Source organism: Megalobrama amblycephala, linkage group LG8 (assembly GCF_018812025.1).
Source record: "Megalobrama amblycephala isolate DHTTF-2021 linkage group LG8, ASM1881202v1, whole genome shotgun sequence".
NCBI lineage: Eukaryota > Metazoa > Chordata > Actinopteri > Cypriniformes > Xenocyprididae > Megalobrama > Megalobrama amblycephala.
Window position 1 is genome coordinate 12,743,151 of NC_063051.1, and position 18,591 is coordinate 12,761,741.

General features: G+C 38.4%; 2 protein-coding genes across 2 annotated transcripts in view; both read right to left on the minus strand.

Annotated features, from left to right (window-relative positions):
• Positions 1-1,562: 1,562 nt before the first annotated feature.
• LOC125273744 (G-protein coupled receptor 22) lies at positions 1,563-11,436 on the minus strand. The gene is made up of 2 exons (XM_048199385.1): positions 10,321-11,436; positions 1,563-5,080 (listed from the first exon to the last, which is right to left on the minus strand). The coding sequence occupies exon 2, from the start codon at positions 4,979-4,981 to the stop codon at positions 3,392-3,394; it is 1,590 nt and encodes a 529-aa protein (XP_048055342.1). The 5' UTR covers positions 4,982-5,080; positions 10,321-11,436; the 3' UTR covers positions 1,563-3,391.
• A 154-nt stretch (positions 11,437-11,590) lies between these two features.
• col7a1 (collagen, type VII, alpha 1) overlaps positions 11,591-18,591 on the minus strand; it is a 73,767-nt gene continuing 66,766 nt past the window's right edge. The window contains 6 exon segments of the mRNA XM_048199384.1: positions 11,591-12,556; positions 12,696-12,869; positions 16,129-16,191; positions 16,272-16,403; positions 18,063-18,158; positions 18,490-18,498. Of these exon segments, the coding sequence (XP_048055341.1) occupies positions 12,700-12,869; positions 16,129-16,191; positions 16,272-16,403; positions 18,063-18,158; positions 18,490-18,498 (470 nt within the window). The 3' untranslated portion in view covers positions 11,591-12,556; positions 12,696-12,699.

Below are 18,591 nucleotides of genomic sequence, written 5' to 3' on the forward strand. Positions count from 1 at the left end.
AGAACCTCACTGTACCACAGCGCATGGTACAACCACAATATTTTGCATAAACTGTACACACTTTATTTTTTAGATAATAGCAAATCACACAATATGTCCACTAAATAAATATTATTACAATTTCATATGTGTGGTGGTGGTGGTGGTGTGATGCGAAATAAATTATAATGAAATAATGAAATAAAGGAAGAAGTTGAAGCCGGATGCTTACTGACCCTCATTAACCAGTGTGGTCAGAGTTCTTTACATGTCCATTAAGAGAGGCATCCAGGTCTGTGTGCAAGACCCCGTCGCCAATATTGGCCCTCCAATTATAAGACTCCTGCAAATGTCAGTATGTCATCAAACATTAATAAGTGTTAATACGATCAGACTTCACAAGTGGAGTGCAGCTTCTATCAGTGATAATGAGGAACGAATGTCTCCCATTCACTGCACACATGTTGGCTGAACCACAACCAAGTCTTTAAAGATTAATAACATTTAAGGTCTCTGAATCAGGTAGAGAGAGAGAGAGAGAGAGAGAGAGAGAGTTTGAAAGGGTACCATTTCACTGATTGAACAGGTACTTTATTGAGTATCCCTCATATGGCATTTGATCTTCTGTGTGAAGCTGCAAATGCTGACAGAGACACAGGAGGTTCTTAATTGCCTGTTTGACTTTTATCAACTGGGATAAAGTCAGTCAACCTTTCTCAGCATGGACTAATTGTATATATTAAAGCAGACTGCACTTCTTAATAAATTCATTCAGGTAATGAAAAGACGCTACCATACACCAATTAAGCAAGGGACTCAGAGCACTGTTATTATTCATTCAGAACAGCAAACTTTTTTAACAAGGAAGAATTGAAATATACAGATTCGTTTTTTTCGTTTTCACTCTGACCTAACAAACACAAATTTCTCTGGGTAAGAGCATGAAAACCTGGAGTGGAGTCAGAACAAAGTGATTACAGAACCGCACCACTCCTATACTGTATTCCAGATCGGCTTTTTCACGTTTTAGCTTTGACAAGCCTGTCTGCTTGAAGCAATTTTCATTGGCAGAGAAAAAATCCTGCAGTATATGATTTAACTGTTGTATAAATGTAATACTTCATTAAAGGTCCCGTTCTTCGTGATCCCATGTTTCAAACTTTAGTTAGTGTGTAATGTTGTTGTTGGAGTATAAATAAAATCTGTAAAATTTTAAAGCTCAAAGTTCAATGCCAAGCGAGATATTTTATTTAACAGAAGTCGCCTACATCGAACGGCCAGTTTGGACTACATCCCTCTACTTCTACAGTTTTTTGACTAACCTCCGCCCACAGGAATACACAAGAGTTGCGTTTGTAGAGTGTGTTTGTCGCCATGTCGTCGAAAGGCTGTTATTTTCATCCCGCAGTCCAATCACCGGGTCTGATTCCGGCTCAAATTGATAGGGTAAAATTAAAGACATGTTTACAGTAACACTGAGCGCGTGCATCTCCACGTTATGGTAAGAGGCGTGACCTTTCCGGGCAAGGTTCGCTAAGCTGCTGTCGAATCACAAGAGGAAGGGAACAAAGCAAACAAGCAAAGAGGCTGAATCTTTTTATTACTGTAATTCAGACTTATTGCTCCTCTATTGTAAAGTAATACAATAACCATCTCAAAGTGAAATAATGTACAGCACTGACAAGATATACATATACGGGACACAAATAAAATAAATTAATTTCGAATTTGTAAAAGTTGTTTTGTCAATATTTTCAGAGACTGATCGAACCAGTATGCATGCCCTTGGTAGAGCAGAATTCAAATTGGCTGCAGTTTCAAACCACAGAAATATTAGTGACTATTTACATCCCTGATCATATACATTAATAAACACAATGATAAATCTATTGCTCTCTAGACTATCAGTGAGAAGCACACTGTAAAATATGTGCAAATGTATGTGTACTGGTGGATAGACGGTTACTTTTCACACCACACAATGAATTCAATAAATCGGTATTAATTTATATGGAAATCATGCGATGCATAACCTGGATTTGGAATTTATTGCACATGGCCTCTTGCAGACTCACACCTGTAGGTTACTCTCAGTCTCACCCTTTTCCCTAGCACCATGGGAAGATTTGTGCTCTACTGGTTAATTAGACAGTGCCCTGTTGACCTCAGAGTTCAGTGTGCTTTAGAAACCCTGTGCTGATTAGTTGCCAATGATACTACACACTCGTGGACAATAGAGACCTACCAAGGTTTTTTTTTTAAATTTCCTTTATAGAGGTGAGCAAGTCACACATATCATCTAACACATCTAACACATTAATGGTTTCCTGCACAGTGCATACACCTTTTACCTACAGTCATAAATAGGCCCAGGCGGAATCTTCTGACTTTCTTTTTTTTTTCTCATGTGGGGAAAATCTGAAGAATGCATTTAAACAGGCCTGTAACTGCAAATAGAACCCCCCCCCCCCCAAAAAAAATAAGACATGGCCAAATTATCCCCTCAATATTTGATATTCTTTATCCATTGTGCACCACTCTGTTGTTAGTATGATAAAAGTTTTTAAAAATCTTTTTTTAATCAAAGAAACTTCACAGAAGATGAGTGCGAAATCTAGCTTGAATCTTCAGTTTTAAGGCTGAAAGTGCAAGATAAGATGTAAGTAGTTATAAACATTTAACTGTTTCAGGATAGAATTGTTAATATTGCTGTTTTGAATTGAAAATATAGGCTATCATTTACTTGATTCATGTATTAATTCATAATTGAATGTGATGAGAAAAGAAACATTAACCATATTCGGCATACGATTAGGCAGAGAACTGAAAGTATACTTCACTTGTCGACGTTCCCCCTATTCTAAATTCATAATTTCGTTCATCAGCACAGTCCCCTGATGTCACACTGTCTGCATGTAGCCCGATTTTTGTGTCTGCGTAGACTCGCATGTGTGAGTGATTCGAGTGCTTGAAAAGAAAATGGTACACTAAGTCGAACACATCTGTCCACGCTCACAGTCAAAAGAGTATACTTTTAGCTGTGTGTGAGATGGAGCATTATGTGGAAAATAAAGTATACCTGGGCCTTAAGAGTGAATGTGTGCAGATTTTTAAATAAAAATATTATTCGTAAATTGTTCAAATTGATTACTTTAAATACTTTATTTAATTCCTTTAAATATAAAGACCCCCCCCCCCCCCCCAATATCCAAAAACATGGTTTTGGCCTTGGATTTAAACATGGTGAAATATGTTAAATGGAGCTGAAAATAATCATATTAGCAACTAAAAGCATAATTAAATTATCCAAAATATTTAATAAATGGACGGAAGGTCGTGTACGCAAGGAAATACGCATTCAGATTCCGTGTGAGCCTAGTTATAAACCACAAACACACAAACACACAAACACTCACTCTCTAACAGCCTCCGTCAGGCAGCGGTCAGGAGCATCGCTGCAATCTGCCCCGTGCTTGCGACGGATCCTGGTATTAGTGCGAATACGAGTCTGCGTGTTTTGCGGCCGCAGCCTGCGCAGACGGGTATGCAGAACTTTGCGCAGTTTTTGGCGCGTGAAAGCGTACAGCAGCGGATGTAGCACTACCGTCCAATAAGCGAGCACCAGAAAGCAGAGTCTCAGCCGTTCTAGCCAATCAGATGGCCCGATGGCCAGCATGAGAAGGGGCATGATGGAGAGAGGCGCCCAGCATAGCAGAAAGGAGAGGATGATGATGACGGACATGCGAAAGACTCGCCTTTGACGTTCCCGTCGATCTCGGTGGCGCCGAACCGCTCGACGCAGAGCCAAAATGGCCGACACTGACGCGCCCACACCCATGCTAGGCGGACCCTGGACGGGGGCGGGACTTAGCTGAGTGGTAACTGTAGACACAGTGGGCATGGGACTCAAAGGTGTGTTCACTAATGATGTAGCAGGTGTGGGAATGTGGGGGCTTGTTATGACAGACACAGATGTGGCGGGACTCAAAGGTGTGGTTGCCATGGATGCAGTGGGGGTGGGGCTTAAAGGAGAGGTTATCACAGACACAGTGGGGGTGGGGCTAAGGGGTGTGGTGAGCGAGGGAGTGTTCGTCTCAGTGTTGATGGTTACTGTGGTAACTGCATCTGAGGTGATAAGCGGTCCGGTTGAAAGTGGCGCGGGGGAAGTGGGTGTGTTTCTCGTAATGTGATCCGGCGACCTCATTGACCTTTTACAGCGTAACCAGAGGCGATGTCCAGGACCAGGTCGTTTGCTGTCTCGATGGGACCTGGGCGTGCGTCCGATGCGGATGCGCAGTGCCTGAAGAATTCGGGAGTATGTAAACAGCATCACAGCAAGAGAGCACAGGAACACAGGAACCTGTAGTAACAGATGAGCTTGCAGAGTTCCTCCCCACTCCGAACAAAGCACAGTGCTATTAGAGTGCACAAATAGCCCCTCGCCTTTGCCTGACACAAACCCCGCCTCCACGAATGGTAGGAGTGGCATGGCTAAGGAAATCGCCCACACTGCAACAAGCAAAACGGTTGCCCTTCGAGGCGTCAGCAGGCGATTGGCTGGCCGGACGCTGATGTCATAGCGATCTAAGCTGATGAGCAGCAGGTTAAGCGCGGTGCCTACGCTGGCGAAGCTGGCTGCCGATTCGTGAAGACAGCAGAGGAGGGCGTGGTGAGGAACCGAGGCTCCGCCCAGTATGAGGAGCGTGGCAGTGATCGGCAGGCAGAGGAGACAGAGCAGCAGGTCAAGGGTGTGCAGGCTGAGCGTGACAGCATGGCTGACGGACTCCAGCAGACTGCAGTGACCACAGTATAACACCAGCACAGTCAGATTACCACCCACCCCCAGAAGCAGCTCCAGCAGCAGCACAGCACTCACTGTAGCCCGGAAGCCGAGCCACGTCCCCTCCTGCTGTGCGAGTCCGGCCCCCACGCTATCTTCTGCCTGTAAGAGGGACAGACTGTGGCCCTCAGTGAAGCTGCCATCTGTCTCCATGGACACCATCGCCACGTGCCTTTAGGCATAGTAACCCCAGCCACTCCCACTGGCCATGCTCCACCTACTCAGGTGTTTTCTTGGGGCGTTGATGAATGATTGATAGCTCTATGATGAGAAGACAAAAACAGAATGAAACTCTCAATTAATGAACAGGCCAAAATATACAGAATTTACTGAAGGAGGACACAGTTAGATCCACTGACCCCATTTCCACTAAATTTATTTTATTACTTTGTTTATTTTATATATTTACTGTATATAACATTTAAAAGTAAATTAACAATATATTTCTGTTTTAATATATATACATATACACATACATACATACATATATTATATATATACATATATATATATATATATATATATATATATATATACAGGGCTTGACATTGACAGATGCGGGTGGATTTCAGCAGTGTGTAACGCAGTCACTCCTACTAGTCACTTTGGCGGGTTGAATTTTATATATAATATATACATTTTTCAATTGTAGTCTTTTAAAAAGGCATCTGAAATAATAAACTAAGTGCAATGTAGTGTTTTCAGAACTATTGATTTTTCGCTACATATCAATACTGAAATATCTGAAACGCTTCAAAATACTCATTTTCCGCAGAAAAGATATACGATACCAGCTGCACTTTCTCGCTCTCTCAACTCTCCGACAACGAGTTGACACACAAACCCGCCTCCCCTCACTCACTTGTTTCATTTGCTCTGGATGAATATTGATGGTGTTACAGGGCTTGAATTTTGTCGTGGGATTTTTTAGGGATAATTTTAGTCATTTGCGCAGATTTTGTGCTCACACCCAAAGTGCGCAGACATAAAGCCGCCTCTCAGTACTAAATTTAGGTTTTGTTTTTTCGCTGCTTATTGCGCTTAAACAGTCAAATACTCAAAATAATGTCAAAATGCTGGTCTACATGCTGGTCAACAGTCAGTTATATTTTAAGTGAATGTAAACAGTTGAAAGAAAACGCATGTGTAACAGTATAATGGATCTGTGCGTCAGATCTTAAAGTGACAGCAGCCTAATGTACCTGCTGCCAAATTATGAGATAATACTAAAAATATCTATATGCCAGTTTTTTTTTTTATATATATATATATATATAGAGAGAGAGAGAGAGAGAGAGAGAGAGAGACAGGCAGGGACTAAGAGAGATTCACAGATGCAACCAACGGAGCACTGGCATCATTTTGGTGAAAAGATGGTTTGACTTGCTCTGAAGTGTAATAAGGTATTGATCTAGCAAGACAGAGCAATAAAGATGAGTATGATTTACACGTGATTGTGCAGTCCTGCACACAGTCAAGTTTTAACAGACAGATGAATTACATCACAGAACGATCTCTCACACACGACCAAGGACACAAACAACTGCTGAAACCTTGAAGAATTTGGCTATGGACACAGAACTGTACAAACACTGCTCGATGTCTGATTGTAAGTAGTATGTGCAATTTAACATGTTGAAGAAATAGACATAATTCTAATAAACTCAAAATCAATCTAAAATATGTGCCTACAAAACAAGCAGCTCACATTTTATAGGCTGCGCAATCACAGCAGCCTGTCATTTCAAAAAAATAAAAAACATAAATATATAAATAAATAAATGAGTTCGACTTGAGACTGATCCCATTTCTAGGATGGTTGTTACTATGGCAACTGGTCTACAGTTTAAGAGTGGTCAAAATACAAAATTTGAGACTTTCTGCATCTGTGGCTGTGCAAGTGGGGCTCAGACTTTGCCTCTTGAGCGCATCTGTGATAATGACCGCAGGAGGAAAGTTTTGATGTTTAACACAATGAGACTGCAGAGGGAGTGAGGGCAATATGGTTGGCATGCCATGCACCCCATGCCATGCTGGTAATGAAAAGAGGTCACTGTAGTGGAACTTTTGAATGACAGTACAAGACTTAGATTTAGGGCTCAGATTCTGTTGTATGAATAACTGAAGCCTGACATCTTATGCGCACAGAAGTGAGACTGAGGCAAAAATAAGCAAGACTGACTTTTGTCAGAGATGGGAGATCACGCCGTTGCATGTAAAAAACTAAGGAATAATGAAAGAGAGACAGAGGGAGAGAATGAGAGATGAGTGGGAGGTGCAGGTGCACACTGTGTTGTGAAATTGCTGGAGGAGTTTGTTTTTACCTCCTACCATCCATCCATCACTGTGCTATACTTAAGATCCATCCATCTTTCTTTAAACTAACCACGCTGTCTCAGCTCTTTCTGCCATTTATCAGACTCTATTTCATTATCGTTGTTTTCCAAGGCAATTTGGTCTGTCCACGCTGGTTTGTAGCCTGCCTGTTAAAGGAATACTTCACCCAAAGATGAAAACTCTGTCATTATTTATTCACCAGCATGTTGTGATTTTTTTTTTCTTCTGTGGAATACATAATATGTGCTTCACAAAGGGTTTTTTTCCATCCAATGACAGATCATAGTGACCTCATCTGTCAAGCTCCAAAAAAGCTCTTTAAAAAAGATCCATGTGACTTGTGCACTATATTCCAAGTGTTCTGAAGTCAGAAAGCTTTGTGTGAGGAATCTAAATGAAAGATGATTTAAATTTAAGCAAAATTAACTTTCCCTCCACTGCAGCTCAGTGTTATTTTAATACAATTAAAGTACTATTATAGTTTTTTTTAATATTTTGAATAAGTTTTTATTTTTTGTTTTAATTTTAGTTTAAGTTTAAAGGGTTAGTTCACCCGAAAATGAAAATTCTGTCATTTATTACTCAGGATCATGCTGTTCCACACCCGTAAGACCTTCATTCATCTTCGGAACACAAATTAATATATTTTTATTAAATCCGATGGCTCCGTGAGGCCTCCATAGGGAGCAATGACATTTCCTCTCTCAAGATCCATAAAGGTACTAAAAACATATTTAAAACAGTTCATGTGAGTTCAGTTGTTCCCCATAATAACGACAACAATATAGTGATGGGCCAATTTCAAAACACTGCTTCGGAGTTTTGCAAATCGAATCAGTGACTCGGAGCGCCAAAGTCACGTGATTTCAGCAGTTTAGCCGTTTGATAGGAGATCCAAGTCACTGATTCGATTCGTAAAGCTCCAAAGCAGTGTTTTGAAATCAGCCCATCACTATATTGTTGAAAAGTCGTTATTTTGTTTTTTTGGCGCACAAAAAGTATCCTTGTCGCTTTGTAATATTAAAGTAGAACTACTGAACTCGCATGAACTGTTTTAAATATGTTTTTAGTCCCTTTATGGATCTTGAGAGAGGAAATGTCATTGCTGTGAATGCAGGCCTCACTGAGCCATTGGGTTTTATCAAAAATATCTTAATTTGTGTTCCGAAGATGAATGGAGGCCTTACGGGTGTAGAACGACACGAGGGTGAGTAATTAATGACATTTTTTCATTTTTGGGTGAACTAACCCTTTAATATTACAAAACGACGAGAAAACTTTTTGTGCGCCAAAAGTAACAAAATAGCGACTTTATTCCACAATATAGTGATGGGCAATTCCAAAACACTGCTTCATGAAGCTTCGAAGCTTTACGAATCATTTGTTTTGAATCAGTGGTTCAGAGCGCCAAAATCCCATGATTTCAGTAAACGAGGTACGTTACGTTGTTACGTCATAAGTGTTTTGAAACTTCAATAGTTCACGTGACTTTGGTACGCGCTCTGAGCCACTGATTCGAAACAAGTAACTCATTAAGCTTCAAAGCTTCATGAAGCAGTGTTTTGAAATCGCCCATCATATTGTTGAATAAAGCCATCATTATTTTGTAATTTTTGGCGCACAAAAAGTATTCTAGTCACTTTATAATATTAAGGTTGAACCACTGTAGTCACATGAACTGTTTTAAATATGTTTTTAGTAGCTTTCTGTGCATTGAAAAAGGGAGTGTTATTGCTGGTGATGTAGGCCTTACTGAGCCATCGGATTTTATCAAAAATATCTTAATTTGTGTTCCAAAAATGAACGAAGGTCTTACGGGTGTGGAACGGCATGAGGGTAATTAATGACATAATTTTCATTTTTGGAGGAACTAGCCCTTTAATAATTGTTGTCATTTGTATTAGTTATTGTTTATATATATATATATATATATATATATATATATATATATATATATATATATAAACATTTCTGTTCCTTATACTGTATAACAATAACTGAGGCATTTAAACCCTAATTTATGCAACAAATTGCATATATACATGTTATAATTTATTGGTGCGTCTCCGTGGACAAAGTGCCCTATGGTGCACCAAGTCAAAATTGATTTCTAATGAGCTATATTAATGGTATAATTAATATGCAAAGGCATTTGTTTACAGACTCTGTGGAAATGAAGGAGCGTGACAACACGTGAAACTACATTCACTAGGCAGGGAGGAACCAAAATAACTCCACATCTAGAAGGAGCTAAAATAGCTGATGATCTAGATTCCTCTTTCCTTTCATACACATTCTCAACAGACCAGGACCACTTATATACCTGCTCTACTCTCCATTGTTCCTTGCTATTGCTTTTTGTCTTAAAAGCAAACTGTATCCTTTAATCTTATTATAAATTTACACACTCCATCTCATTCTCCTTTTCCTTCTTTCAACTGGCATCTTAGAGCCTGATCTGAAGTGCCTCTGAAAATCCATTTGGCTGTAATCAGTGAGAATGTGTGTGCGTGTGGGAGCAAGAGCGCAGAAGATGATGAAGATGATGATGATGATGATGATGGGTGTGATGAAAGTCAAATGATTGACGCAGGCGTATTTAACTTTTTTCCCTCAATAATTTGCTAGAGTCACGTGTCTCTGATCATGTGCATGTGTCCAGTTGTGTTTGAGAGCATCAGTGTGAGAGGATGATGCCCTGATTCAAATTGAAATGTCATAAGGCATCCCATAAGCTGAGAAGTCCATTGTGACTGATAACAATGGCTATTCAAACTAATGAAAAAACATTCATTTGCAATATAGCAAGTCATATGACATCTTGAATTTTATATACACAGGTTCATTGCAGATTACAGGCAACACATGGATTTGCTCGGTAAACAAATCGTCCGTAGTGGCGACATACCCCGCATATGACAATGCTGCCAATTTTTTTTTTTTTTCTTTTTTTTGCAGTGTAAGAAATATCAAGAGTCGCGTCCAGATCCAACGAAACCGCTGATTGTCTCTAATAATTTCTATTTCCAGGCGCGCGCTGCCAAAAATGTACCACTTAGACAAAAACGAATGAAGAGAGATGGTAAAATCGAATCGAATGGCAATTAAGTGGAAAGATAGCCTCGTGAGTAGTGTGAAGATGCATCAAGGAGGTTTTTACTCACCTTGCCCCGCACGCCGGGAATCCCCGCTACATTCCACTGCGGTCCGTGCAGCGCGCGCGCTACTCTCTCTCACTCTACTAGAGCGCGAGATTCCTAGGGGCTTCAGGACAGTCCGCTGTTAGGTACGTGCCCGGAATAAATGTCTCACCTTCAGTGGTGCTAAACGGTGATAGAAATCGCCAGGGTGTTTCTGTGAGTACCCATGAGTGCCGCTATCCTGTGTACTAGACGTACTGAACCCGCTCTCTCAGCGCGAGCGCGCATACACACACACGCATCCACACACACAAACTGCAGGCTTCATCGTGGAAACGCACGAGCTACTGTCTGCAGTCCGTGCGATTCTTAAAAACAAATGTATAAGATACGGTTTCTTTGTGTGGATAACATTTATTAACACTATATTATTTTTTGTTCGCATTAATTAAAACAATCTCAATGGCAGTTAATTGCAGTAAACATTTTGTACATGAGTGTAAGTATACATGTTTCCTCTAAGAACTTAAATGCTCAGGCAAAGAAATTGCTTTTCAATGTCAAATTCAATGTAATTAACATAATCCTTCCTTCCCAAGGCTATTTAGTAGATGTGGAAAGGGCAATTTAAAAGGCATATGCAATGATCTGAGAGGATGAAGAATGCATTCACATGAAAGGAAAGCTCATTTTTCAAATATCCAAGGCACCAAGGCTTGATTAAAACATGATATAGATGAAGACATGGTTGACCTCTGGAGCACCACAGCAAATTGATGCACAGTTGTCAATGACAGATTCATCTAAAGTATGAACAAAAATACAGACTGGCACTCAAATTATTTTTTGTTATTTAGCAGACTTGAGAATATAAAACAAAATACCCTAACAGATGGACTGGCTACAATGCAGTCAATGAATAAATATGAGTAGAAATGAATATGAAAACAGTGTTTGAGTGACAGCCCTGGAAGAGTAGTAATGAGTGTTCGTTGGCATCTTAACAAGATGGTCCAGAATCATTACTGAATCATCAGATGTGTGACTAGGATTGATGCACAAACAAACCCCCCAAAAAAGACAACATAGAGTGACAGCAAATTAACAGAGAGAGAGAAGAGAGAACAAAGAGAGACTATGGAGTTCTGGTCTACATAAACTACAGGTGGTTACTGACCTTTTAATGAGGCTCTAGTTGCCATATCAGGCTAGTCAAATGTAGAACTGCACTTGTTACTGTTCATAGTTAATATGAGAGCTCCAACACCATTAAATTCAGACTTGTTCACTACAATCCAATGGACATTTGGTCTTGTCGCATGTTTATTTTTCCCTTTAAATTTGAATGTTTATTCCAAGCAAATGTTGAACACGTGAAGAAATGACTGCTCGCTTTACAATGTATGAATGTATATCTGGAAAATTACTTTTTATATGCTATTACACCTGGCATACAGGGTTTGTCTTGTGCAAAGAAAAATGTAAACTGCTCCATCATCACTTTAAACGAACAGGACTGTAGAAGTATAATCCATATATAGTATAATGGAACACAAATACTGATGAATATAACCAATGAAATACATGAAAACATTAAAATCAATCAACAATATAAAAATATCTTTAAAAATAGCACCATCTGTCCAAATAAACATGCAACATCTGATAATACAAGAACATTCATTCTTATTTTCAAGCAGATAAAAATACAGATCTACATTTACAGTACAATTTTGTACAGCATAAACTTCTCATTCTAAGAACGAGTCTAAGATCAATTCTTTAAGAACTGCAGTATTACAATGTGTGTTCTCGTTTCTGTTTTTAGCACCTGAGAAAATGTCAGTGGGTGTAAATAAGCGGCATCAAGGATTAAGTGGGAAATGAAAGATAATGTGGTATGCTGTGAATAAATGGACTAACGTACATGTACATTTGCATAAAAAATTGTATTTACCTAAATGTTTCTATTTGACCTTTGCCTGCAATACAGTATGTAGATGAATCCAGATTGGCAGCAAGATTAACAGATGTCTGGCAGCTCAACAGACACAAAATAAATAAACAAGAAAAATCTTTAAGATCTGATCGATATTTAAAATGTGCTTGTCCCGTTGTGGAAAAGATGTTGACATCAATCTTTACCTTGATCTCTTGTGCATGATGGCAGTGTTCAACACTGAGGTTTAGGTTTTAATATTGTTGATGAGTTAGAGATCCTCCATTTACAGTCGGCTCGTCTTTAAGCTAAAACACAGTTCTATAACAGAATAGACAGGATTGTAAGGAAAACCTTTTATAGATAGATACAGTGCAAATCTCATGTCTATCCCATCCATTTAATAATTCATGAACAAATATGCATTAATGCACCTTCAGCCCAGTGCGTGTTAATGTACCTTCTTACTGTTGTAGACAGTGTTTCTCACACTCTTCCTTCTGTAAATAGCGATTAGCGTTTCCTCCACAGCCACTGTAGATAAAAGGTCTACAGTCGCCCACCTGAGAGTTAAAGTACCAGCGCAGAGTAAACCGGGAACAATCACCCTCTTCCATGGGCAAGATGCAAGAGTCTATAAACACACATGAAAGAGAATAATTAAATGGTTGAACGGTAGGGGATATTCACCGATTTTTTTCACTACTGTTCAAAAGTTTGGGGTCAGGAGAAATTGTTACAGTAAAGACATTTCTTTTACAAAAGATTTCTTTTTAAAATATTAAAAATGAGTTTAACTTTTTATTCATCAAAGAATCCTGGAAACAAAAAACATGTATAATGGTTTCTACATCAATTTTAAGCCACAAAACACTGATGATAATAATAATAAAAAAATGTTTCTTGTGCATCAAACCAGCATATTAGAATGATTTCTGAAGGATCATGTGACACTGAAGACTGAAGTAATGGCTGCTGAAAATTCAGCTTTGCAATCACAGAATAAATTACATTTTAAAAATATGTTAAAATACAAAACAGTTGGTAACACTTTATTTCAGTGGTCCACTTAGACATTCTACTAAATATAAGTAACTTTGCAACTTCTCACACTCATGTCGTTCCAAACCCGTTCGTTCATCTTCAGAACACAAATTAAGATATTTTTTATGAAATCCGAGAGTTCTCTTACTTCTCCATAATCAATTTAACGACCACTTTCAAGGTCCAGAATGGTACTAAAGACATCATTAAAATAGTCATCGTGACTACAGTGGTTCAACTTTAATTTTATTAATCGGTGAGAATACTTTTTGTGCGCAAAAACAAAACAAAAATAACTATTTTATTCAACAATTTCTTCTCTTCTGTGTCATTCTCCTTCGCTTTTTATGTTCAGCGCTAGGTTCAGAACGTAGACTCATTATTCCGAAGATGAACGAAGATCTTATGGGTTTGGGGTTGGACATGAGGGTAAGTAATTAATGACAGAATTCACATTTTTGGTGAACTAACCCTTTAATATCTGCTAACACTTTATTTTGATGGTCCCCCCAACAGACATTTTACTGACTATATGTAACTTTGTAACTAAATGTCAAATTATTCCACTAACCCGAACCTTAAAGGTGCCCTAGATTCAAAAATTGAATTTACCTCGGCATAGTTAAATAACTAGAGTTCAGTACATGGAAAAGACATAGAGTGAGTCTCAAACTCCACTGTTTCCTCCTTCTTATATAAATCTCATTTGTTTAAAAGACCTCAGAAGAACAGGCGAATCTCAACATAACACCGACTGTTACGTAACAGTCGGGGTGTATGCCCCGAATATTTGCATATGCCAACCCATGTTCCCAAAATTATGAAAGGCATTAGACAAGGGCAGGCAGTATTAACGTCTGGATGTGCAGAGCTGAATCAACAGACTAGGTAAGGAAGCAAGGACAATAGCAAAAAATGGCAGATGGAGCGATAATAACTGACATGATTCATGATAACATGATATTTTTAGTGATATTTGTAAATTGTCTTTCTAAATGTTTCGTTAGCATGTTGCTAATGTACTGTTAAATGTGGTTAAAGTTACCATCGTTTCTTACTGTATTCACGGAGATAAGAGCCGTCGCTATTTTCATTTTTAAACACTTGCAGTCTGTATAATTCATAAACACAACTTCATTCTTTATAAATCTCTCCAACAGTGTAGCATTAGCCGTTAGCCACTGAGCATAGCCTCAAACTCATTCAGAATCAAATGTAAACATCAAAATAAACACTGTACTTACGCGATTAGACATGCTGCATGACGAACACTTTGTAAAGATCCATTTTGAGGGTTATATTAACTGTGTGAACTTTTTTTTATGTTGTTTAAGGCAAGCGCGAGCTCTTGGGGCGTGGAGCACGAGAATTAAAGGGCCACACACCCTGAATCGGCTCATTTCTAATTATGCCCCAAAATAGGCAGTTAAAAATCTTAAAATCTATGGGGTATTTTGATCTGAAACTTCACAGACACATTCAGGGGACACCTTAGACTTATATTACATCTTTTAAAAAAAAGTTCTAGGGCACCTTTAACACCTAACCCTAAACTAACTGTCTACTTAAGCCACGTTTCCACTGCAGGAACTTCCCCAGGAACTAGGGACTTTGGGGTGGTACTTGTGTTTTGAACGCGGGGACCAGGGTCTAAATGAAGTTCCGGATAAAAATTTCACCCTCAGAAAGTCCCTGCTTGTGAGGTAGTACTTTTTCAAAGTTCAGGAACTTTCGGGGATGGGACTTTGGCGCTGAACAGCAGCATTTTATTTCAACCACCATTTTAAAAAGTCTGTTGCAGTGTGTGCAGTAAGAGTTGTTTGCTATTCGAATCAACAATGGAGTTTAAAAAATATGACCGATGGACTGTCGACGAGGTTCAGGCATTATTAAGGTTATATGCTGAGGACAAAATCCAGCGCTAACTTTCTGCGCAGTCCTATGTCACTGGCCTAATTTGCCTAATCTTCACAGTACTTTAGATCGCAATGGAAACGCAGACAGCAACAAGTCTGGGGGAAAAAAGTTCCTGGGACAAATTGTTCAGGGTAATTTTGGTGGAAACACAGCTATATACTGTACTGTATTTTGATCAAATAAATGCAGTATTGGTGAGCATAAGAGGCCTTTCAAAAACATTAGAGAATCATACCGACCCCAGACTTTTCAACTACGTGGCCAAAAGTATGTGAACACCTACTACTAATTTACAGGTTTGGCTTTTTCAGCTACATCCAATAGCTCTGTATGCAGATACATTTCATAATCAACACATTTATCTATCCTGAATTAATGCAAATTGAACAATATGGCAAAAGACTGGATTAAATGCACAAGAACACACAAGGCAGATTCAACTTTTAAACTTGTCATTATGGCATCTCTCTATAGTTGAGAGTGCCACGAAGATCTGTAGAAATATCCAGCTCTTTTCTGTGGCGGGACAGCTGCTTGCAATCTCATACTAAGAGCTGTCATACAGATGAGTCAGCGGGTTTATAGCATGCAGCAGATACACAGAGAAACAACAGGAAGTGAGCACAGCAAAGAACAATAGTGAGCAGTAATTACAGAGTGCAAAATTATGATAATCCATCATCAGTTTTGTTAGGGGTTTGAAGACAGTGACATCAACAAAGGTTTAATACATTCCCACAGATAGCATTTCTAAGTATTCTGCCCCCAACAAAAACATGGAAAAGCAGTAAAAATGCGAAGAATGTATTAAAATATGCACCATTGACATTGTTATTTCCACAGTAAAGCTATAGCCAGGCTCCCAAACATGCTCATGCGCAAACATGAATCAAGCCTTTAATCTCCATGATGAATCACGAGTGATGGCTTACCTTCACCTTTCACCTGTCTTTTTGTCCTTTCAGCTTTTAATGAATCAACAGAGACTGTTTGACCTGCCAAAATATCAATAAATTATTTTTGTGTCTGCACAGACAATTACAAACTATTTTTCTGAAGAAAAAAAAATGCATACCCTGGCTTTTATTGACAGTGGTGTCATAGTCTGCAATCTCCTCCACTGGAGCGTCATCATCATAGGTCTCTATAGAGTAAATGTGCTCGTAGTCTGGATCATTTGTGTTCATCACAACACGCAGCTTTGGACCTGCAAAAAACGTGCATGGATACACAAATAATAAAGGTGAGGGTTTTTGGAAATCAGAGTTTAGAATGCTGGAATATCGTAGTTTGAAAGCAATCGATGTACATGTGCAACAGGATAATGTCAAATACAAGCATGTATTTAACAGATCCCACTTATGTTTAAAGGGGTAGTTTAAAGAGAAAAATTCATTATTGTCATCATTTACTCACCCTCATGCTATTCCAAACCTGTATGACTTTCTTTCTTTCACGGAACATGATAATGAAACTGAAGAATGTTGGCACTGCTCTTTTTTAAATAATTCATAGTGACCACCATTGGAGAAAAGTACATTTTAGCATTTTTTTTTGTAAGTATTATTTTTTATTTTTTACTTATTATGGAAATATACTTAAAAAATATACTTAAGTGTGAACTGAATGTAATGTTTTGGGCATGTTAAATGAAATGAAAATGTACTATAGTTTAAATTTATATTAAATGCAGTTAGCTTAAATTTAAAGTGCTTTTTTGACCCATTTCAGTAGGACTTAAATACACCTTTACATGTAATGCAATTTGGTTAATGTACTGCCAAATGAACTGACAAGTAAGCTAAAAATACTTTAATGTAATTTCTATTAAACCTTGTATGTCATGTATTTAAATATATTGGTAATAACACATTTGTAATGAAGGTGCAATTTAGTTAATTTAAAATATATTAACTTTAAATGTAATGTCAAATAACACTACTGTTAAAATTGTAATCACTTAACATGTGCTTTAGCAAATGTTAGCAAACACATTAAAAGTGTACTTTTTTTTTTAAAACACAACAAAAGATGATTAAAATAAAGATTTACAATGTACTTTAAGGTAAAGCCTTTAATTTGACATTACAAAGTGCACTTTTTAAAAGTGTACTTAAGTGTGTTAAAGGGATAGTTCACCATTTACTCACCCTCAAGTAGTTCCAAACCTGTATGAAATTATCTGTTCTGCTGAACACAAAGGAAACTTTTTGGAAGAATGCCAGTAACCAAGCAGATTTCACCCCCCCATTGACTACCATAGTATTTATTTTTCCTACTATGGTAGTAAATGGGTGGCGAGATCTGTTTGGTTACTGACATTCTTCCAAATATCTTCCTTTGAGTACAGCAGAACAAATACATTTATACAGGTTTGGAACTACTTGAGGGTGAGTAAATGATGACAGAATTTTCATTTTGGGTGAACTATTCCTTTAAGGAACATAGTCATGAATCTGTATTTGACATGAACTACAAGTGCACATTCAATAGAATTACCTCCAAAAAGCACCATAAAAATTGTCCAAATGGCTAATGCAAATTTTTCTGAAACAAGATATCTTTTTGTGAGAAACATCAAGATCAGCTGCACTTGGCACAGGACTCATGGGCTTTTGCGCTATGGGAAAAAAAGCAGTGTGAACATTGTTCAAAATATCTACTTTTGTGTTCCACGGATGAGAAAAAATCTTAGAATGAGAGATCGTTGAGTAAATGATGACAGAATTTTCATTTTTGGGAGAACTATTTCTTTAAACTAGTCCTTTCCAGAAAGTAATAATACAGGACAGAGTGACAGGAATTTTTAGCTTAGAAGAGAAGTGGATAAACAGAGATAGAAGGACGAATTGAGGATAGGACTCACCCTCCTCGTCCCCATGGGTTAGTGAGCGCTCAGGGGACGTGGAGGAGCGACTTCGGTAAGTCTGCACTGGTACAGGTATCTGAACTTCCTGAACACCTGAGAACACGCCCACAACGCATTATACAAAAGCAAGACAGCAAAACCCATCAGTGAACACACACTCACACAGGCATTCATGTGTGTAAAGATGTACTCAAAGTTCATGCACTACATCAACAATTTAGCATGCACAATGCCTAAAGTTCAGCCATGTGGACACAAACCAGAAATTGTCATGAACATACTCAACAACAAGGTTAAAAACAAACTGAGACCACATCACAAAATACATACAAGCCTACTGTTAGTGTACTGTGCTGACATGAGTTGCTGATGCAATGATAGGAAAAAATGTGGCTATATGGAGGCTATAAAAGTCACAACTTACCTCCACAAGCTTAGGAAAAAAAGAGAGAAAGAAAGATTTGAATTTAAAATCAACATTAATCAGCATTTGCATCCCATTTTACTTCAGTAAAGTATGTTTCTG

Coding starts and splice junctions, on each gene's coding strand:
- LOC125273744 (XM_048199385.1), bottom strand. CDS start 4,981: ATGGTGTCCATGGAGACAGATGGCAGCTTCACTGAGGGCCACAGTCTG.